General features: G+C 33.8%; 1 protein-coding gene across 14 annotated transcripts in view; it reads right to left on the bottom strand.

Annotated features, from left to right (window-relative positions):
• Positions 1–25128, bottom strand: part of DGKB (diacylglycerol kinase beta) — a 713599-nt gene that overhangs the window by 517615 nt on the left and 170856 nt on the right. For all 14 annotated transcript variants that reach the window (XM_042967524.1, XM_042967496.1, XM_042967510.1 and 11 more), the window contains exons 5-7: positions 17423–17563; positions 6385–6434; positions 2991–3065 (exon numbers count right to left, since the gene is read on the bottom strand). In XM_042967524.1, coding sequence (XP_042823458.1) covers positions 2991–3065; positions 6385–6434; positions 17423–17563 — 266 coding nt within the window. The remainder of the gene's footprint in view (positions 1–2990; positions 3066–6384; positions 6435–17422; positions 17564–25128) is intronic.

Here is a 25128-nt window from a genome sequence, read left to right on the forward strand (position 1 = left end):
AGATTTTTAAAATTCATGTATATGCCAGAAAATGTCTGAACAAATTAACTTCATGGCAAAGAGCTGAAGTAATTCTTTGCTAAGTGGTAAGGGGTGGAGGAATTAAGTTGCTTTTAATTGTCTATCAGAACTTAATAAATCCAAGAAGTTAAACCATCAAGTCATTTTTGATTAGGTTTCTTTTCTAAAGTTGACTTGTATAGAGTGTCTCAAAATGTTCTCTACAGTGTTTGTTGGTAATACAACTATCTCTTTTACAGTGGTAATATCAGTATTTAATCCAATGTGTTTAATAAGTATGTTAATATACTGTAAGCTTTTTCAAAGAGCATCCAGAATGTATACTAAGTATCACATAGGGGCTGTTAATATTACATTAGCAGAAAGTATATGTGTGTTCCAAACATATTACCCTTGCTTTCTGGGGAGATGAGGTATTTCCATCTAATAGCACCAAAATGCTAATACAGAAATTTTAATCGATTCAGGGAAAAAAAAAAAAAAAGATACACGGAGAGCATTAGAACAAAAATTTGAAAAGATGCAATAAATGAAATACTTGATATGTTGATACAGTGTTGTTTGCCTAAAAACTCCTGAACTTAGTTGATTGGTGTGGTTCCTCATGAAGTATTTGAAAATCGGGTTATTTTCCTTCATACACACCTAAAGGTAGGTATTGAGAAACAAGAGACTTTTTGGAACAAATGGTGCTGAAATAATCATTTTATTATTCTCCAAATGAAAAACAGGGGAAATTATTTAGAATTTAGTAAAAAGGTAGAAGATACTGTTAAAATCTCCTGCCCCTTGAACGTACTTTGATGAACTAGTAGAAAGAATAAATAAGAAGAAAACTAAAACACAGAGCATTGTTTCAGGTGGTTGTACCTAACATATCTAATGTTAGAGCCTGGGTTCATTTTTTAAAAACCTTTTCCGAGGACGTCTCAATATTCCCCATTAGCTGCCATGAACCTCAAATGTTCAATTGTTTTTATTCATATGTGTAAACTTATCAGGTGTCTGACAACGTGTACAAATGTACACACTGGTTTAAAACAGGCAGAGTTGCCGAATCATTAGGCAGGATGAGGCATGCCGTTCCCCATGATGGCAAACACACTGCACAAGGTAAGTCATTTTATCTTCACTTTCTACTATTTATACTACTCACAGAGGTGACAGATTTATCAGTGTGTGCTGCAAATGACAAATAATGCCATACAGTTTATTATTTATATTTTCCAGTAGGGATCTGTCATAATTAGACGGCCCAGCCACCAACTGTTCCCTTCCTCAAATCATCCACATCTCCCTTTTACTCAAATGTACAGCCTGCCAATATTTTGGGGGAGAGAAAGCAGTAGTGTCGCCTTCAGCTTTAAAATCTAATATAAAAAACATCTTCCTTCTTTCCATGGCTCCAGTGAGGACAAGAGACTTGACTGAAAGATGTACAATATTTACAGGTATTAAGGTGAGTAGGATGGACAAAGCTGTTTTAGATGAACATAACCCCAAAGGACAAAAGAACTTAAAAGTCCCTTAATTTCAGTGAAAATAGTACTAAGATGAATCAAGCAGTATTCTTAGAATTAAATACCATTATTTTATTATTGAATATAAAAACTGCAACCTTGTTCATGATATCTGCTATGCATCATATGCACAGCATGTGTATTTCCACATCCCTCAAAAAAGAAAAACCAGTTGACTTAAAACTTGGAAACCTCAATCCCAGTAAGAATGGTGCCCTCCTTTATAGGTGACATTGCATATAATTTTGTTGTAATTTACTGGCGTTAGTTTCCAAAGCAAAGGGAATGCTATCTCAGCTCTCCTATCACATAATCATGTCATTATCATGCCGCTATAAGGCTTTTAAAATTCATATAAAATGCAAGCCATTAAAATAAATTGATTTCTATTTGCTTAACTCATTTATAATTTGCTCGACTTAGTTGGTTTCCAGAATAAACTAAAGTCAATAACATACTTATCAACTCTCCTCAAAATATTACTTGTAGCAAAAGTCACAGATTCTAATCAAGTATGTTTTAATATACATTTGAATAATGCTGTAAAAATAAGGGTTTTTTAAATTTTTTTTTAACATTTTATTTATTTTTGAGACAGGGAGAGACAGAGCATGAACAGGGGAGGGTCAGAGAGAGGGAGACACAGAATCTGAAACAGGCTCCAGGCTCTGAGCTGTCAGCACAGAGCCCGACGCGGGGCTCGAACTCACGGACCGTGAGATCATGACCTGAGCCGAAGTCGGCCGCTTAACCAACTGAGCCATCCAGGCGCCCCAATAAGGTTTTTTTTTAATGTTCTTACAAGCATCGTTAGATACCATTTCTTTAAACAATAGATTATAATTTTCTAGCTCTATCTTTAACCAGCTTAAGTGCTACAGGGAAGTTACTTTAACATTCTGAGGTCTCAATTTCTCATCTGTAAAATGAATAAAATAGTAGTATCTACTTCAGAGAGTTGCAAGTGTTGAATAACATATATACAGGGAATAATACAATGTCATACACAGTAAACTATCATCTTCTTGATTGAGTTCACCTTCTTTTAGAATCAATATTTAGCTATTTCCATACGAGGAAAATCATAGAGATCATGAAAAACACACATCATTTCTGACTTTTTTATGGCATGGCACAACTTTGGCAGTGTTCATCAGCAGCCTGTTTACCGACAGATATTTGAGGCCACGATTCAAATTAATTTCCATGAAGAAGAAAAGGAAAAGTTACTGTTTAGAACTCCAGAACAGCACATATACATTTTCTTGTTCAGAATCCATTTTCAGCACTGAATAGAAACAGTAACTTAGAGTTATCAAAGGAAAATATCAAATGACAGGAGTATCTTCAAGTTCCAAAAACAAACAAACAAAACAGAACAAAACCAAACCCAAAAGACAAAGGGGTCTTTTAGAATGTAGCCAACAGTTAAACCATTCATATACCTACTGGATTCAGTTCAGTGACATCCCATTCAAGGTACTCTGCAACATGCATCATCTGACTGATGATATTTTCTAGTTCCTGGAGAGAAGAGAGTGAGAGTGAGAGGGAGAGGGAGAGGGGGAGAGAGGGGGGAGAGAGAGAGAGAGAGAGAGAGAGAGAATGGATATGAATACAAGGTCTTTGTAAATTTTTCAAACTTTTACTTACGAGAATTGTTTTCTTTAACATGTAGCTCAAAAACTAAAGGAGTTACATGATTAATTTATACCTCTTATATAAAATTTATATATATAGTAATTTATATACACATGTAATATATCCTTTTAACAGTCTGATTAACTATACATAAAAGATGCACTTGAATACAAATTCATTTTGTACTTTGTCTAAAAATCTTCACCAGGAGAGGGCACCAACTGCACAAAAAAAGATTTTCTTCCAATAGATTTTTTTAAGGAAGAAAATCTGTCTTGGGAAAGAACATCTGATCAAAGAAGAGACATGCATATTTTCACAAGATGTGATGTTTAAGTCACCAAGCATCCTGACCCTATGGCTTGGAAACAGGTGTGGAAGGATGAAAGGAAGTGTTTGAGGGCAACTGAGAAGTTTATTTTTATTCTGATACACTGAGAATGTATATTGACTGTTCTAGTCATTAAGTGGTATAATTTGCTCTGCTAGAGGTGCGTTCAAGGGTCAAAGTTTAGAGGCTAAGTACATGTAAAGTTTATTTTATGAGGAAATAGAATTTTAGTTAGAATCTTCATATTATTCTGCTCAACTGTCAACTCTTTGAACAGCGGCTAGTTAATACATATGACTTGACTAAACAAATTTAAACATTTGCTCATAACTATTTATTTAATGCTTTAATTGTTCCCTGTCTCCAGAATAGATTAAATATGCTTTGTAAATGCTAGTAATTTTAAATGTAGTCAATGACGTAATTAAAATTGTTGTTACAGTATAATAATGTAAAACTTTATACTTCTTATAGTATAAAAGCATAAGGTTTGAAAGCATATTAATCAACGATAACTCTACTCAATCTAATCTCTAATCTACTAATCTCAATCTCTGATCTAATATATGTACTTAACATTCATAAAGTGAAGAAGGAAATATGGTAAAAGAGGTTTTCTTTGGGAGATAATGGATCCCTATAAAAAACTGATGGAAGCTACCCTACCATTCTCTAGAAAAATGTAATCATGAAAATGTTGTTTGTGTAACACAGGTTGCCCCAGAAAAACATACAAATATGAATGTGTTTACTTAATACAGATAAGAAAAATTTTAAACTAGTGTACCTTGGAATTATAGGCTAGAATTGTGCGTGTGTGTGTGTGTGTGTGTGTTACTCTGTCTTTGCCTACATATATATGCCTTAATGGTTTAGAAAGGTTAAATGTCCCTGGATATGTTTTTAGGAACAGAAACTATTTCTAGTGGACTACTATGTAGGCATGTTTAATTGACATCAGATAAGTCAACTAACCTAAGACTCGGTTTCCTCATCAGTAAAATGACTATTCTAATCTTACCTAGTTTGTAGAGTTGCTGCAAAGAGTAAACATGCTATGATATGAAATACATTTATGTCACCTGGCATAGTGCGAGGGATCAATAAATATTAACTAGCATTATTACACATAGTGGTCATTTTTCAAAGTATCAATTTTCCTATGCCTTGCCTCCACTATGTGAAGTGTTATACCTTTACAATTCCAAGACAAATGACATCAGCATGTGCAATTTCAACCTGACAGTGAAGGCAATATACTGTTGTAGTAGGTTGTATGGAGAACACCATAGAAACAAAATTCAGACCCTTAATTACAAAACAGACTACTTGAATTATAAATAAATTTATTTATCCCCAATTCATTGTTTAATATTGTATGTATAGTTATAAATATTGTTGGAAATATACTGTATGTTAACAACAACAACAAAAATGGCCAGAGACCAAAAAAAGCATTTAATTTAATTTTCAAATCAGCTGCCAAACCACGGCTAAAAGTCTAGTAAAGAAACATCTTTTTAATTTAATTAAACAGAAACATTAAATAAAACAAATTTGCATTAAAATATAATTTGTATCAATATAGTCAGAAGTGCTACAATAAGCATATGGAAATCTCTAGAAAAGTCTAAACTCCTAGCTGTGAAGTGCCACCAGAAAATGAGCAAATGTATCGTGTAGCTTAATATTCCTAAATGGAAAACTGCACACTACCAGGCACTTAAAAATGATAGCATTTGAAAAACTGGAGGGACTTAAATAAGAAATCCTACAATCACAGCATCAATTTAGATGGGTGGTCATTTCCTAAATTAGGAATTATACGTTATTATCTCTCTCTGGAGAAGCTAATGTGCCATTATCGTACTCAGCATTACATAAATATGTATCCAACTTCATTGCTTTGCCTGTAGAATTCTGTTTGGTTCTGTTAGAGGGAGGTATATCAGATGATGAGAGAAACTCACTCATTATCAGAAGTAATGCTCATTTTAATCACTTTAAAAATATCAAAACATTTGTTTTTTAATGTACCTGCATACTTCAAAATTTCCACAACCTGACATTTATTATTTTATTAATATTCTTATATTTCCTTTATGGAATAGGCAATGATATAATATGAAAAATATATGATTAGGAAATATAAATGCATTATTGGATGGAACCTGAAATGGATTTTCACTTGAGGCACTGATTCGTGCAGTAAAATTAAGAATCTAACTACTCTGAAAACTAACACTTATTTGTGTATATTACAAATAAAATAAACATTTAATTATTCATTTCAATTAAGTCATACAGAGATTGTATTTTTTTCCTATTGCTTTTTATGACTAAAATGATAAAGAATACAGTTTGCATTTATATTAGATGAGACATTTTAAAAAGGAGAGTTGGTCAAATCAATTTTTAAATATATGTATGTATTTTAACAGCATATATACGACCAAAAGACTTTAAAATGTGGCAAATGATAACATGATTGAATTGACTTTATAATTTCTTTTAATTCTACTCGTATTCTCGATAATTTCCTTAGTGTCAAACCTCAGATTTTTTTTTTCTTTCTAGATCAATGATCTCAACTTTCTCATGTATTATTCAAACAAGGTTGGGGTCTTTTTTTATCATCCCATGAATAAAAGTCACTTTTTTCTAGTAAAATAATTCAATAGAACAATTGTAATCCTAACAGCCTTTTCAGATCATTCTCTTTCAAAAATTCAGATGATAAAAATGCTGTGTGAGTGCATGGAAATTATATTAAGTGTGTCTTCTGTGGTAATAGCTATAAATTTATTCATTGCATTTTTCAGAACAAACTGCTTTGAAATTTTCACAGAAAATTTGAAGAAAAAAAATTACCGAGCTGTCCAGGAAGCCATTCCCATCTGTGTCATAGAGGCGAAACATAACTAGAAATAAAAGAGGTGTTGAAAAAAATATTATAGGTGAGTGAGATCAATGTTAGGATAAGACAGATTCTTCAAAATTTATTTTCTGTTGAAAGCAAATATTCAATCCTCTCCTACTCAAAGCAATTGATCTATGGGATCATTTCTCAAACTAATTTGCAAATGAATTCATCAGTTAACAAAAATATGAAATATCAGATGCAAGGTCTATCAACTTTTGTTATGTATCTAGAAAGCACTAAGAGGTACTATTCTTTGCTCATTTTTTTATTACAAGATCATTAAATGAAAACTCAAAAATGAAAGAAGGAGTTTAGACATTCAGAATGCAGATATTAAAGGGCAGAGTGAATAAGAAGAAAGATGTGATTTGGAGGTGTGTAACCCAAATTCGGAACGTGCGATCCTCTAGTACATGAGCATAGTCAAACACTGTTTTCTTCTCTGTAAAATGAGAATAACTACCCTGTCATAAAACACACTTGTGAAAGTTAAGTGAGGTGATACACATAAATGCATATCCAAAGCTGTCGGTCAGTACACAAATGTAAGCCCTTGTTTTGATTGATCCCTAAGCAGTATGGGAAAGGATTAGTGCAAAACAAGGGAATTTTTCTGACGGAGGACAACAAGACACAAAATGCATTACTACCACGGTTATAATGGTGTATTTGTTGCAGTCTGAGAGGTAGTTTCATAGGGTACCCACTCTTTGAACTAATGAGTCAGGAAAAGGGAAGTGCTGTCTCTGTGGTAGCCAGCACAGGAAAGACAGAGGACAGTGGGTCTCAATGGCCTGAGGATTCCCTCATAAATTCACATACCACCAGGAGACCACAGAAGAGGCTGCAGGTGCCTTTTTGAGATAAACAGAGAAGACTGACACAGCTGTTAAAACAGAGGAGTGGAAGTGAGAGTTTTTGTTGGGTTTGCATAATTTCTGGGAGAATCTTGATGTCTGAGGTCTATCATATTAAATAAAGACATTGATAACAAGGGGGCATAATTATGCAATGGCCTTGATCATATATCTGTAATTATTATTTTTTGTATTTAAAAACAATCATTATACTTCACCCATCTAAGATATGATTATTTATTTATAAGATGTATAGCCGGTCTGCATACAACGAACTGGAAAAAATGCTTGCAATGTAACTATCATATACTATTTATTGTAAAACGCGAAAAGACTTTAAAGATGTTAAAATGTAAGGGGAAAGTGTGTATCTATTGAATTAAGGAACATAACGTTAGGCTGGCTAATGATGTAAATATCTTTGTTTGCAAACCATGATGATTACTCTCTCTCATGTACTCAATAAATGACAAAAATTCACAAAGAAAAAAACCTGCCACAACATGGATACTAAGATTTTCGTGAAAAAAGCAGAAAATAAAAATCACTTGTTAAGCGGCAGGAATTCATTCACACATCGCCCAAAGAACGGTTTCAGTCCAGGGAACAAGGAAAAGACTTACAAAAGCCTAACTTTATTTATTTATTTATCTTTATTTATTTATTTATTTATTTATTTATTTAAGTTTGTTTATTTTTTAGAAAAGGGGCAGACACACACAGAGAGAGAGAGAGAGAGAGAGAGAGAGAGAGAGAGAGAGACTGACTCAAGTAGGCTCCCTGCTGTAAGCACAGAGCCGATTCAGAGCTGGAACTCCTAAACCGTGAGATCATGACCTGAGCGGAAGTCAGATAGCTTAATCCACCGAGGCACCAAGCCTAACTGTATTTTAGAATGAGGGGTACTGGTGACTCTATTAATCCTATCTTATTGTAGTAATCCTTATTGTAATAAATGACTATGAAAGCATTTTCACATGGTCAGATATATGGAGCTCTATACTTCTTGGTAAACCCTGTTGGAAACATAACCTCAAAAATACACACACAAGTGGACTCTGTGAGGGGGTATCTGCCATTTATTTTTGGCACCGTCTGCAACTTCTTTCTATGTTCTTAAAGCCACACGTTACGAAACACAGTAACAGATGACTTGAAGGGAGAGTTTTGCACATGACGTCGGCTCTACTATTCAGAAGAAAAACCTTGTTAATCGATCAGATGCTAGTGACCCAAGAAAAAATGTGCTATACAAATTCATTCCGGTGATGTGAGGCAGGAGTAGCAGTAATCAGAGAGAGCGCATTCGGAGTCCTGGATGTGTCAGGACTGTTGGCAATGAACAGTGCTCTCCCTGTACACGGAGCGGCAGCAATGGGATTTTTCCCAGGTCCAATTTTGTACTTAAGTTCACCACTGATCCTAGAAAAGTATCCTCCAGATCTGGTTCTCTGCCTCTACTAATGATTCTCTGTGTTCCTCGATATCATTAAAAAACAATAACCAGCTTTATTAAAAACCAAATTAATTAGGGTGCCTTGGTGGCTTGGTCGTTGAGCGTCACACTTCGGCTCCAGTCATGATCTCGCCTTTCATGGGTTCCAGTCCTGCATCGGCTCTATGCTGTCAGCACCGAGCATGCTTAGGATACTCTGTCCACCTGTCTGCCATCCCCCCCCCCCCTTATGTGTTCTCTCTTTCTCTCTCTCTCAAAAATAAATAAACCTTACAAAAATCCTAAACATAGGATATTTTTTTAAAAGTTAAATTTAATTAATTAAAAACTAACCTGTTTTTCTGTCTTGCCCAGTGATATTGTGCACTCAACATTGGTACTTAGTTCACATCAGACATAAAGGTTAGATCAAGATAAAATTTAAGTTTAAATTGAACTTAAAAAAAAATGTGACTTTAATTTTAACACTAAAGCTAAATTATAAAGCTTCTAGAAGAAAATACAGGAAAATATCTTTACAACCTTAAGGTAAGCCAATATGGACCATCAATTATTTTTTAAAAAAAAATAGGTAGGGGCGCCTGGGTGGCTCAGTCGGTTAAGCGTCCGACTTCCGCTCAGGTCATGATCTCAAGGTCGTGAGTTCGAGCCCCGCGTCAGGCTCTGTGCTGACCGCTCGGAGCCTGGAGCCTGTTTCAGATTCTGTGTCTCCCTCTCTCTGACCTTCCCCCATTCATGCTCTGTCTCTCTCTGTCTCAAAAATAAATTTAAAAAAAAAAACGTTAAAAAAATAAATAATAGGTAAATTAAGCTTCATCAGAATGAGAACTTCTGTTCATCAAAAGATAAATAAGAGAAAGAAAGGGAAAAAAAGGAAAGAAAGGAAAACGGAAAAAGAAAAATAAGAACAAAATAATCCAGCCACAAATTAAAGAACTTTTGAAAACACAGATGTCTGATAAAGGGCTTATTTCTAAAATATATTAACAAACTCTATAGCTTAGTAATAAAATGACAAACAACCCAAATAAGAGAGAGTCAAAAAATATTGACTTTCATGTCAATACATGAATTGTATTGAGATACATGAATTCATGTATCTCAAAAATGGAAGATACATGAATAGTCAGTCAAAATAAAGTGTTCAAGATCATCAATCATAAACAAAATAAAAATTTAAGCCACAGAGACCACCATACACCTATTAAGAAGACTCTGGAATTCAAAAAAAATAAACGAACAAATTCAAACAAATTAAAAAAAAATACTATGTCCAAATTTTCTATGTTCCCAGTAGAGATGTTGGTCTGAAAGTTTTTTCATTATTGTCTAAAGTAGAAGTCCTGACATCTTTTGAATAATTTCTAAACACACTGACAGCAGTTAATGGTTGCTTATGAATTCTCTTTATTTCATCAAGGAAAAGGTGGAAAAATAAAAGTTCTAGTCAATAAGAATAGCAATCATATAAACGGCATGCATATATTGAACAGTAAATCTAACATACTCTAAATCTGACCAAGTCTAAATCAAGAATTTCTTCTTTCCTTCCTTCCTTCCTTCCTTCCTTCCTTCCTTCCTTCCTTCCTTCTTTCCTTCCTCCCTCCCTCCCTCCCTGCCTCTTTCTTTTTCTTTCTTCCTTCCTTCCTTCCTTCCTTCCTTCCTTCCTTCCTTCCTTCCTTCCTTTCTCCTTAATAAGAGAGAGAAATTCTAGGATTTTAGTTTTCAGAGACAAGTCTATTTTCCTAATTTAAAATTATAGTAGTGTCATGCAAAATATGAAGTATTAAACACATTTGTCTACATTGGCTGTGTATTGAAGTGTGACTGTGGTAATAGTAATGTATGAAATAGACATAAATCAGGGTGCCTGGGTGGCTCAGGTGGTTAAGTGTCTGACTCTTGATTTTGGCTCAGGTCGTGATCCTACAATTCTTGAGATCAAGCCCCACATCTGGCTCTGCGCTGACATTGCAGAGCCTGCTTGAGATTTTCTCCCTCTCTCGTTGTCTTCCCCACCCCCTCCACCAAATGAAATAAATAAGCATCTAAAAAAAGAAAAAAGGAAATTGGCATGAATCAACAAGTACAAGGAAAATGTAAGAGGAAAAAAAAAATGGAAGCTGGAAAACACATGTTGAGTGACTTGGAACCCAGAGAATATAAACATAAGTGAAGAAGCAGCAAAGATTTGCAAAGAAAGGGTGATGAGATGGAAAATTAAGTGATAATCTTCATGAAAAGAAATTAGACCCTCAAATACTACCCTTCATACCATCCACCTAACAATATGCCAGCTCCCTACCCCAGGAGAAGAGTGGACGCTCTATAGCATGCAAACCAAGAGGATGCTGAGCTCAGGCTGCTTAGGACTGTTGATGGGAGGGGCACTACACCAAAATCAGGGTGTTTATGTGAAAATCTATACATTGAATATTAAGAGTATAAGCCCCCTTCCTTATCTCCAGTGAGCCACACTTAAACCTCACCCACATACCCACCCACCCACCACACCAAGGAGTCCTTCCAAAACAAGTAATTGGGAGGGGAAAAAAAAAAAAAAAAAAAACAGCAAGGCAGGGAGACAGAATAAAATCTTGTAAGAGGAAAGTTAGTTGCAATCCATAAAACGAGAAACAAATAAGAATTATGCTGAGAACAAAATGAATCCTCTGTGAAGTTAAAAGCATGACAGAAAAAGAAAACAAAGACTTATCACAGATGTAGAAGATATTACAGATGAAAAAAAAAAGACATAGGAGAAAATATGTTGGAAAAGGAAAATACTAAAAAAAAAAAACAAATTCAAATTTCTGTCTTGGAGTATCAATATCCAAAAATAATAGTTCCAGAAAGACAGAACAAATAAAATAATGGAGAAAGTAACTAAGAATGAAAAGATTAAAGAAAAAATGAAGGGCACAAATTTTTAAACTAGAATTTGTGGTGGAGGATTTGAAAATTCTTCAGTTGTACAGAGATAGAGAAACTAATGAAATTTTTTTAAGAGGTAGTTATTTTTTTAAAGGGCAGTTATTAAAACTATGGAAAATAAAAATTGTTTGGCTTGGTAAGTCTATATAATCTTTCCCTTTTAAAACTACATTGAATAATATTGATAAAATTAATATTCTTCTTAGAATTTAAAACTAAATTAGGCTCCAAGGTCAAGTGAATCATTGAAAACAATATATTCTTAAAACTAACATAATAAGGATATAGATTTTTAGGTGCAAACATAATTTAAGCTCAATATTAAAATAACTCTGTCAACATGATAAGTTCCAAATGTGGGTACCTGTTACAAAGTTACAAGCTAGTTTAACCCACTTTTTTTCTATTTTTATGCTCATGCAATTTCCCTTTATATAGAAACAATTATGCACCCACACATGAATTTGGTTAAAAGATCAGGGCAAAGGCACATTATGCAATATAAGGTTCATTCTTTATATCTACAATTTTTTCTCTTCCAAAAGATTTGCGAGTTTTTAATCTATTTTCTCCTCATCATCCTACTAAATATACTCTGGTGTTATTATACTTGGGATAACATATTTTGCTAATCAAAATATTAATATTTAGTTTGTTATTAAACATTAGAAAGTATGTTTATAAAGGGCATGTAAGCTGGAATTTTTTAACTCACTTTTTTTTTTTACTTTTTTATATATTAGTAAGCTTTCAGGGCAGAGGTGAAAAAAAATAGCTGCTTGGAGTTTGTGACCTCTAATGCAATGAAGTAATATTTTCTCCTTTTTTCCTATAGAGAAACAACAAAGACAAGGAAAGGAAGCTTTTCAAAATGAAGAGCACTTATACAGTCACTCAGAAATCATGGGTGTTAGTCACAGGCAGAAAAAAACTAGTGCTATAATTAACAACCAGTCTCTCTGGGCTTTAATTTTTTTCATTGACTCTATAGGGAGAATGACTAACTGATCTTTAGGGTCTCTTCAGTGTTAAATCCAATCGTTCTAAGATTAATACTATACATGGCAATAACTTTAACATACAGGTTATTCTTCATTATTTGTGTGTCAATGATCTTTTTGTGGTTATTTTTGTATTTTGTATCTGTATTTTGTATTTCTCTTCAGTGATACATTTTCATTAAATGTAAGCTAACAAATATTATTCCTTAAGTCATTAACAATTAATAAATACCAATCCTAATGTAAATATAATGTGTCTTAAAAATGCAGTATAAATGAATTTAGCATCATTCCATGACTTAAATAATTCACATTTTTTTTCTCTTCTCAAACACCCATTGACTTCAACACAATTCCAATTAAGTATCATTTATTGATCATCTGTCTGTTGAAATACACACACACACACTCACACACACACAGTAGGTGCTAGGGTAGGAAGTTACACAGCATAAGTGTACAAGCAAAATGAATCCAAATAGGAGTTGGCCAGAGAATTCATAACATGAGCTGGGCCTCAAGTGTATACTGTAGTGGATCTGATATACATTGAGAAAGAGCACTCCCAGCAAATGCACATTATAAGCAAAGGTATAAATATGAAAAAGTTTGGGTTTGTCTGGTGATTGAAAAGTAGATCTATGTGACTAGGACGTTGTCTGTGCATGTAAATGTAGGTCAAAGCTAAATGCAAGACTGGCCAACTAGGTTGGGATGAAACTGTAGAGTCAAATCAGTTTATAGCTCTAAGTTTAGGGCTTAAGTTTATGTATTTTTAATGGGGAACTGTCAAAGGGACACATTCAGAAGAAGAAGAGGAAGAAGAAAGAACATGTCTAGAAGTTGACAAATTTTACGTAAGATGAAACAAAGTTATAAGAATTCACACCTAAAGATGATGATTAAATACGTAGGTGTTGGAAAAATGAAGCATCTGGATTAACTTAACTAGAAGAAGTTGATGATGAGAGAAACACTGAGGGCACTGTAGGCCAGCTGAAGTTTTGAGTAGAGTTATAATCTGTAGAATTATAGTTTTATTTTACTAAATCTCTGCCATCACCATATATAAGCAAATAAATTGGGTGCCCAAAACTAAGTGTCAAAGAATGACTGGCATCATAGATTATGGAGGGTTGGTTTCCAAAAAAGCAGCAGGCAAATTCAGGAGGAAGGGAAATGGTTAAGAGACAAGAATACTTATTTAAATTGCACTTAACAAACATTTATGTGAACCAATAAATGTGAAGGAATTTATGTGAGCAAATATTGGTTAATTTAATCTTTATAGCAAACATATGAGATAGATATTATTATGATTCCAATTTTATAGTTGGAGAAACTAAGGCCTCAAGAGGTTTTTGTTGCACAAAATGTGCCCCAGGCAGTCATAAGTGTTAAAGCTAGGATGCATTCAGTTAGTGAAATCAAGAGTCTAGGCTTTTCAGTACTGTGCTATGCTATGTTTAAATTAAAAGTAGGAGAGAGGGAAGTTAAGTGATCATAGTCTGGGGTCAAAGTAAAATGTTAGAGCTTAAAAATTTAGAATAAAACCAGTCTTTACAAATTACAAGTCGTGTGGTATTGCAGCAGATGTGGGAGACTGAAATAAAATGGAGTTGAAATCACAGAATTCGAGGAAGGCAAAGAAACTAACAGAGGGAGATACTGAATGGCTCTCCACAAAGTATTGTATCTGACTTAAGGTGAGGAGGGCAAAACAGCTGTGGTACAATGTTCCTATTCCACACATCAGGATGGCAGGTAAGTAGCACCAACAAGGAAAGAGAAAAATGGAATTCCCCACAACCTGAACACATTTACACAAAAACACGTGCACATGCACATATACCTTCTACAGCAGCAGGTGAATAAATGCCATCTACTTGATAGGACCTCAGAATAAACAAAGTTCTCAGTGAGAAAACATAATTGGACTAGGCAAAGTAACTTGAAGAAATGACATAATCGGTGGAAAGTTCGAGGACTTTTGTCTATTTCCTTTCAAAGAAAAAAATAATCTTTATTCTAAACATTGTGTAAATGCCTGGCAAAAAAAGACAGGTAGGAAGATGGGAGGTGATAGTAAGTGATGGATAGATTTATAAAACAGTATTTTGGGGGAAAATATCTTTTTTAGAAACATTTACAACCATGTCATTATTTTATGTAGTAACCCAGGGAAAGAAGCCTACCAAATACTGTCACCATTCAGCAGTTCTGAGAAACGGTCCTTCCTTCAGAGAAAGTGTGTGTGTGTATATGCTTCATTGGACAGAGGAATTGCATAAGCCAGTGTTCCTCAGAATGTGGTCCCTGAAGCAGCAACATCAGCACTATGTGGAGCCTTGTTATACATGAAAATTCTAAGAGCGCACACCAAGCCTGCTGAAGCACCTGCACTGAATCTGGGGCTCAGAATAAGCTGTATGTTCCTAAGTCCTACAGGTAATTCTTATGTGTGATAAAGTTTAACTTCTGGCCTAAGTGAATGTGCGTATATTCCTTTCTGTTTAGCTACTTAGAAATTAAGATCCAAGTTCAGCATTTACCAGCAAAAATGAATTATATTAGGTGCTTGCCCATATTTATTTATTGTCAACTTACTTAGTTTTTCTTTCCTCTAGTTTATATTGTGTTCAATAAGTCACAACCCTTTTGGAAATAAGTGTATGTTAAATTAACCACCATTAAATTTCTTTAAAGTACTACTGAAAATATTTTTCAAACCTGTAGCTCTAGAAGACTACATGAATATTGAGAATATGTCAATGTTTAATTGTAGAAGGAAAAGAGTGTACAGTCCATTGATATGAAAGTGGGTAAGAGGAATGGATTCTGACTTAACAGAGGTAGGAAAGGGCCAGGCACTGGCATTAAAAACAAACAAAACTAAACAAAGCAAAGCAAAACAAACAAACAAACAAATAAACAAAAAACAGACAAAAAACAAGTTCCAGATAATTAAGGATCAAGTTAAGTTCCTCCAAATCAGAGGAGTAGAGCAGAGAACTTGAGTGTAGCAGGGACAGAGGCAGAATCTTCATATATTCGTAAATCGACATTCATCTATTTCGAAGAGACTGATGAAAATCATACTGATAGAGCCAGTCTCTAAAAATTCCCACTATGACAAGAGTCTGAAGGAACAGTTAAGAAAAAAGGCAAAGGCAACTGAATCTGACAAATGCTTGACAAAGAGCTGGAAAATTTGAAGAAAGAACAGAGTAAAGGAGGTTGAAAACAGTGAAGAAAGGTAAGTGGCAGGTCAGGTTTGACCTGATTCATCAAGTGTTTTTGAATGACTTGTGGGTTAACATTCTGACTGCAGTTGTAGACAAAGACGGTTTGATTCATAAACTCAATGTGAGAACTTAAAAGCACACCTCTTAAGAATTCTACCTTAAAAACAAAATGCTTCCAGTTGATATAAAAATAATTAAACTCCAACACAAATAGCATGTTGAAGAGGAATGATGGTGCCTTCATTCAGTCTCAGACCTGGAAGAAAGGATTTGCCTGTATATTTTTAAAATCATCCCAAACACGGACCTGACAACACCTGAGCAAACTTTCTCCTTGGCTGTCACTTCAATAGAAATTGCCTGAACATTAATATTTATTTTGGAATGTGAAAGATTTATGTATGTCTTTAGGAATACAAATAAATCTTGAAATGCAAATATTCCACATTTAGGAATAATAAATACGTATTTAAAGACTCCTAATACAGTTTATAACTTAGGTATGACTTAGTCATATTATAGTTAATTCTTTATTAGTAAGAGAAATATTATCAACATGTTACTATTAGATTTAACTAAACATGCTTTCAAATCATAATTCTGAAACATCACTATGGTCTATATTTGCTTGAAAATATCAAATTTAGGATTTGTTATCTTCACTATCATTTCAGTTGCAAGAACTTTAATTTATTTTAACACTATCCAATATAATCAAGTTATTGGATTATTGAACAAACTACCAGCTCTATGTTTAGCAGGGGCTTTGGAGACAGACCAGATTATTAAATGTTCAGGCTTATTGTAAATATTTGAAAAAAATATTTCTTGCATTGCAATGAGTATAGTTTGCCACCAGAGAGAGCTCACACACTGTGCTTTATTAAAGACAGCAATTCTCTCCTTTTCACCTAAATAGAAAATCTCTATCTGAAACACCTGCCACATTGTAGAAAAAAACAAACACAGCTATGTTTATTTACAACATCCACAGTCAACTCCTATATATGAAACTTTCAGGTGTTTGGCACCTGAGAAATCATTTATTCCTGGCACAGAAAGTGTTAGTGGTGAAGTTTTAAAGAAAGATTTCCATGAGAGAAAGGCTCAGGTTGTATGTGTCCAGTGAACCTTGGTGCTGATTAAGAGGAAGACCTCCTCATATCCTAGAAATAAAGGTGTTTTTCAAAACAATTCAAATGACACTTTCCAGTATCATCATGTTACCAAAATGAGGGACAGTCAAGAACAAGTCATCTGACAGACCAACATGCTAAAGAAATACTCTGTAATAAATGGAATTTGATAAGAATCTTAATATATTCACAATATCCTTTGATTCCCACTTGAAAGAATTTTTATTTCTTAACCAAGGCCACTTCATTTAATGAAAATTTAGATAACCATAGTAAATACAATTTTCAATTCATCAGTATCTAGTCCCTCCTCCTCCCCACTATTGTGAGAAGTAAACTAAATAAAGAAACACATACACTCAAGTTTATCCTCAGGTCTTCCTCTTTCAAGGAGAGACAGGTAACAGACAATGTCCTTCAGATGAATTACTTCTGGAGAACATGTATTTGCAGGAGAAGTACGGGGTGGGGTGATGGCACCTTTATTCATTCTCAAACCTGGGGAAAAAACATATTTGTCTTTATATTCATAAAAATATCCACACTGCTTTCAAAGAAAAACAACAACTAAGAAAACAGATAATGCAAAGACAATGGAAAGAGCTATATATATTTAGGTTATATAATAACCAAATTCTCTGGAACTCTAGGATAGCAGAGTCAGACATTTTCTATGATTGTTGTAAACAGTGCAGAGTTCTTCAGGATTCAGGGACACGGGGACTGCTCTGCCTGCCTAAAGGAGGGTGTTAGGGTCAAATCCTCTTGTCCAGGGTAAGCTGGTAGGTGTATTTGAATGCATGAATAACTACTTTCCTCTTCCATCTTTCTGTGCTTTAGGAAGTGACAGCTATAAATCAGCGAAGGAGATACAAAAAATTGGCCTTTCACAAAAAACTGAAGAAGAAACTTGAGTCTGTCACAATATGATTTATATGTTGATAATCAGGACTCATTCACTCATAAAAGCTCATATTTATGTCAAATATTTGCCAGCACCATGAATAAAACATCCTTTTTCCAACACATCCTTTTTCCTATCAAGAAATCTGCCCATGAGTAAGAAAGGGAGCATAAACAAAAATCTGCTTAAACACGACAGACATTTAATTAGAGAGGTGGGAACATATGACTGTACTTTAGTTTTAATATGGTTCATACTTTATTTCTGAAACCCATTCACTGTGCTTATTCCAAGACGAGGGTAGTGAACTCAATGCCTGTTTGCAACAGCTGATGATTATAGATTATCTGGCCAGTAATAATTGTACTGAAACTCGTTTACATAAATGGTTAGTTCCACAGAGAAGCCTGTGAAACCAGATCATGTGTATCCGACATGGCCTGAAGGCAAGTCCCAATTGTCTTTTAAGGTTAATTTGGCAAATAAGAGGTGCTTGGGTGAAATGGTTAATGGACTGAATGTACTAGAGTCCTAATCAACCAGGAGTTACTAGAATGGAGGGAATAATCCCATCCAAATACAGTTCTATGAACCTAACCTAACATCTCTTGCTCTTGTCTATTTCCTTTGATGAATAACTTTGATGGAGTACCTGGCCTCTCCTCTAGCCATCTCAAGATAGCCATGCATATAATCTAATGGATTATGAAATTACTTCTATCATTCATTTATTGAGTGTCTAACATGTGGCAGGAATCAAGCCGGAGGCTTTAACATGTATGATTTCACTTAATTCCCACCTTAACTCTGTGAGGTAGATTACAATATTCCCACTTTACGAGCTTAGAGTTCTGCAGCTGGAAAATCCATCCCCTTTAATCTACACTAATGAATTACAGACTACTTTTGCTCAAGGCCAAGAGTAAGAAAAAATAAGAAAAACAATTTACATATTAATCCAGCAGAATCCTTTTATTCCCCCCACCCCATTTCTCATTACTAGTAGGTTCCATAATTGCCCCAATTTTTCTTTTCTATGTTAACCTATTGTCTTCTCTTTTATTTCATTCTTAAAATTCTGTCAAAGACCCTCTAAATTGAATTCACCACCCATTAGTGGGTCAGAACTCACATTTTGAATAACACTGCTATAAATCTTTCCTTCATTTTCTTTTAACCAAAGTCTTATTTCAAATACAATTCTACGCTTCACATTGATTCTACTTCTGTTTATAGCTATTAAAAGAGAGATATAATTATAAATTGATTTTTTCTTAAGAAAAATGTCACTGTATGTCTAATACAAACTAATATAGTTATTTTTAAAAATAAAAGGCAGAGATTGAGACAATCTTGAGTTTTAAAACACCTATATACCTTACTGGTTCTACCTAACCAACAACGAAAGCTTGGCCAACTGTAGGAATAAGCAGTTGTCTTTTATGATAAAAGACATTTTGGCACTAACCTTTGACATAGCCATAACTTCCAGACTTGGAAAGCACAGCATTTGAATTATGGTCGGATAAACTATGACCTAACTCATCCTGCATGATGAGCTAATCCTCTCTTCTCTGCTTTCCCATTATGGTACTGAAATGATTTAATCAGCTTGATTTAACTCTTACACAAAAAACTTATAACAAAACAAGAAAGAAGGAAAAGAACATGTTATGACATTAATTTGAAAGAATGCCAACCATATTATACATTTTCAGTGATTTAGAACACCTCCTGATCATTTGTTTGTATAAAACTAAAGTGCTTGGTATTTCATTATCAGCTCTCATAATAGTGAATATAAACAATATGGAGAATGTGAAAACCACATAATTTTCTGTTTGCCTTTCTTTTAAGTAATGTACATATTGAACAGAAACATCCACATATAATTTACATTTAGCCCCACCTTTTTGGAAAAACATATTATTATACTAAGATTATTTTTATTTGACAAAATGAATAAATATTTTTCACTTTCTATTTCACGACATGTTGTAAACTAAAAGCTTTGTCACATTCATGTCACAGTTTTATATTTAAAAGAATTTAAAGGTTATTTTTTAAAAATATATGGGCTTATCTAGCAATCACATTGGAGAACTAATCAACTTTTCCTCAAATCCAGACGAAGATTTTTGTTGTTGTTCCTTTGTGAGAGATAAAGTCACAGAAAAAAAATGTTAAAGACCTTTTTCTCAATTGCTTCATGACAAAAAATTGGGTAGAGCAGGACTTGACAGAATCCTGAGGTGCTGAACTGATGAAAAATGTCCTATGTTTGTTCCTGATCCTACTCCCGTCCCCAAGATCAGCTCACTTTCTCTCATGTGGTGAAAATGTTTCTTCATATTTTCATTTAATTTTCTGAAAGCAGGCCCTGGGGCTTCAATCCGTCTTCATAGAGACTTTTCCAACCCTACTCTACCATTTATATATACTTGATATATATGTTTTCCCTTCCTTAAATCTGGCTTCAGGTCTTTTCCACAACTTAACTCCTTCATTGCTCTAAAATATTTCTTTTTCTTTCAAGAAGACTGGCTAAGGTTGACGCAGAACACACAGGAAATGACACAAGTGGCAAACAAGAAGTTGCAAGCCTGTTTCTTGACTCCTTTTCAAGGAGATGCTAAATGGAACCATACATTCCTCTTCAGCAGCAAGAGCCTCTGATGAAATGCCTCAGTATTCTACTTTCCATTAAGGAAGGCCATTTTAATCCATCTGATCTTTGGTAAAACTCTTTAGAATTGGAACTGAACACAAAGATAAGCAAAACAGTGGTGTTTCTTTTGCCTGGAGTGGTCAATATTTAGCTCTAAAGATAATGTGATTAATTGACACCCACTTTACAGGTTTGCTGATGTGCCAAAGGTTATGCTTCTTTGAATGCTGCGTCACAAAACTGAAGCAAGTGTATACACACACACACACACCATTTATGTCCACATACTAATGTATATCTATTGCACTGAACAACAAAGCACAAAATAAAGTGAAAAAAATATGCACTGTAACTAGAGAGTATTAGTTCAATTAGGAAAAATATTATCTTGTACTTTGAGAGCATTTTTCTGTTTGTTTGATGATGATTTTAGTGTGTGTCTGTCTGTCTGTATATATATATCTTCTAATATATAAACATTCTTCAAAGTTTTAACTATAAAAATAGTTCGCATTAGTCAAGTTGAGTATTGCCTGCTATTATCACATTCTTCAAGAACATGATATTCATTGTACTTCAAACTAGACACTCCATTTCCTGCAACAAAAACCTAAGAAGTTTTGTTTTAGCAGATACTTTTAACTCCAGTTTCAAGGTTCAATTATTAGCAAATAAGTTTTGGGTACATGTTCAATTATTGCCTCTGCTGCATTGTGTTTTATTTTGAAACACATGTAGCTCAGATAATGAAAAGGTATCACTATATCCAGTGTTTCCCCTCATCTATTAAAATGGAATATTCAAAACTAATAACATGAATTACATTTCTAAACTTACAAGGCAAAAAACCACCTGGCAATTTGGATTTTCTATTTTTTAATACCGGTTCAATTTTCAGAAATTTATCAGGCTTAGACACAAGCCTTGTCAGAGTATAATCATTGTCAGAGTATTGTCAGAGTATAATCATATTTCCACTATCCTTAGTAATAGTCATGATTAGTAGCATAGATAATAAAAAGTAAGAACAATTGTTTCGTATTGTCAGACATTTCATGATTTTCAGAGTTAACCTTCCAATTATGCTTGTCTTAGGACAGTATTATATACACATATTTTTTATTTTTTATGCTTACACAAACTGGCAGCAAAATGAGATAGACTGGGTTACAAATCAATAAGGAATGTAAAATATGCATCAAGTGAGGACAGGCAGTGGGATATCTTCCCTGACAAGAGACTGGGTCAGCAAAGTATCTGCAGCAACATACTCTGGATTTCATCTGTTTGGACATTGGCAAAAACCCCAAACAAGAAATTATAAGGAGAAGGGCTCAAAGCACAGGTCTTTGGGGGTAACGTTCTAGAAGCACATTTGTGCTTCTATTCCGTACTGTGCTGTACTGTACTGTGAAGAAGCAGTAATTATAACATCCCTAGCTGTGTGCCAACAACACTTAAACACAATGGTAGGGACTGATTTGACGCTACAATTTTATTTTAGAGACAATAGGGTGAAAAATCAGAGAGTAAAGCAAACCTCTGATGGTCACATAGCAATCCAGGGAGCCAAGGGCTGGAGACAGGATATCTAATTCCTGACATTAAGGTCTTTCCAAATCAGTAATAACAAGATCTATGTCAGTTCTTTACAGGAGAATATTCTACAATGATAGAAATATTCTGTAGGTGTACTGTTCAATATGGTAGTTTTAACCACACATGGCTGTTATGCATATGAAATATGGCTGTTATGACTGAGGAACTGAATTTTCATTTTATTAACTTGTTAACTAATTTAAATTTAAATCAAATAGGTACCATATTCGACAGTACTGGTGACATACTGTCTGCTGAAAGTAAGAGAATAAAACTACCATGTATTAAAAAAAAAGAGTCATGATAATAATTTTTATTTTTGTCATATTAAAGAGAAATCCCAGTTCCACTTCTGGAACAACAACAACAAGAAGAAAAACAAAAAACAAAGAAACAAAACCCACAAAGAGACCCATAAACAAACAACCTTATGGCTGGGGTGACAGTAGCAAAATAAATGAGGCAGAGTGAGAGATACAGGCTTCCGGTTACAGAATCACTAAGTCACAGGAATAAAAGGTACAACATAGGATATACAGTCCATGATAGTGTAATAGCATTATATGGTGACAGATGGTAGTACACTTGTGGGTGAGCATAGAGCACATAATCTATAAGAATGTTGAATCACTTTGCTGTATACCTGAAACTAATGTAATGTTGTATGTCAACTATACTTCAATTAAAAAAGTACAAGTTATGAAGATGGGGTGTGAGGAGGGGAATTGCAGGAACATGGTCAAAAGGTACAAACTTCCAGTTATAAGATAAATAAGTACCAATGATGTAATATATCTGATGACTATAAGTAACACTATTATATGATATAATCGTATATGCTAGTTGTTAAGAGAGTAGACCCTAAGAGTTCCACTTATAAAGAAAAAAATTAACAGTAGATTCTAATAGTTCTCATTATAAGAACATTGTTTTTGTTTTTGCTTTTGCCTTTGTTCTTTATTGCGTCTGTACAAGATGATGGATGCTACCTAAACTTATTGTGGCCATCATTTCACAATATATGTAAGTCAAATGAGTATGCTGTTCACCTTAAACTTGTACGATATGTGTGAATTATATCTTGATAAAACAAACAAAAAACAAAAAAAAAAGAAATCCCAATTAATACTCTATAAAATTTACTGTACTCTTTCAGAATGAACAACATTTTAGGGAAAAAAAAAAGACAGTGAATTTGATTTTTCCCTATGTCTGCAAACTAAAATGCTGGAAAACAACCTATTTAATGAATAATGGTAACAGCTGGCATTCACTGAACACTTATAATATACATAATACATTATGTGTTTGAGTCCCACAGTACCCAGTAAGATACATGAACGTATTATCTCCATTTCATATTTGGGAGAACAGAGGCAGAGGCAAGTAGTATGGTTCCAATTCAAAAGGCAATCTGAATTGAGATTTTATGCTTTAAGTATAATTCTGTGGGGCTAGAGAGAAAAAATAAATCAGAGATATCTGTCTCCTAACTCTCAATAAATGACCTTTTGTATTAAGAGTCTGATTTTCAGGACTCTTAAGAGTATGTACATTGATTATTTCATAAACCTTTGGAATGAAATTCGAAATCCTAGTCATGGCTGAGAGCTCTAAATGTTACTCTTGCACTCAGATCATTTCTTGGGCCATTCATTATAAAATACAGTTGTGAGATGTTCTTATATATATACATATTTTGTATGTATAGAAATAAACATACATATTTACATAGTTACCAAATCTTTACCAGCATTTTCTTATAGGGAAATGGATTCTGGATATCTTTTCTTTTTGTTTATCTGTGTTATCTAATAGGTGTACAACTAGCATGCACTTTATAAGTATAAACCAAATAGATATTAAGAACCTTTCATATTAGTCACGTAAAACCAGGTCCTAGGATATAGCATTGACCACAGAAAATTTGAAAAATCCCATTTTTATAGGGTTTTCATTCTAATGGATCAAAGGCAATGCTCATTTTTACAGCTCTTCCTAGGTATTTTAGAGTACATCACAAGTTAAATAAAGTTATGACTCATTTGGGACTCTGAAAAGTACTATATATCCTATTTGCCTTTATTTGAATAAAAAACTATAAATGATATTCATGAATACACAATGCAACAATCTTAAGATAATATTATCACTTATATATGCAATCATTAACATGTAAGTGCAAATACAAAATCCATTATATTTGGTGAATAAATCTAATGGTAAAAATGGCAAATCTGAAGACCAACATTTCACTTAGAATATTCAGATAGGAGAATAAAGAAACCTGTTTAATCAAACTCAATATATTCAAACCTATTTAGTAATTAAAGGGGAGATTTAGGGGAACTGTTCCTGTACTGACAGTAATTTTATCCTAAATGGTGCCTTGAAGTGTAGATTTTTCTGTGGTTTCAGTTAAGAGTTTTCAGGGTTTCAAGATAAAATATTTATTGGAATAAAATAATTTGTGGATTACTGCCACTAATAATAATTATAAGAGAAATTTGGTACTATAAAAGCATAAGATATGTAATGGTTGATGTAAATAAAAGCTACTTAGCCAATGGATAAGAATTATTTTATCTTTATTTCTAGAGCATTTCTATATAAGTATGTAAGTATATCAACATTAGCGAAGACACAGATATATCTTAAATGTCTACTATGTGACAAGAAGTTCCCTATCTTATAGTCATGTAAGCCTTGTACTCTGTTCAGTTTGTGCTCTGCAAGACCCTGTCTTCCCTTTTTTGTATTATGGAAACGAAATAGTTTATTAGACACAAAAGACCTATAGAGGAAGCTACGGTGAAAATATACATGCACATACACACACACATACATGCACACAAATTTTTAATATCCTCAAGACAGTCCTGATAAGAGTAA

The sequence above is a fragment of the Panthera tigris genome, chromosome A2 (genome assembly GCF_018350195.1).
Source record: "Panthera tigris isolate Pti1 chromosome A2, P.tigris_Pti1_mat1.1, whole genome shotgun sequence".
In the NCBI taxonomy this organism is placed as follows: domain Eukaryota; kingdom Metazoa; phylum Chordata; class Mammalia; order Carnivora; family Felidae; genus Panthera; species Panthera tigris.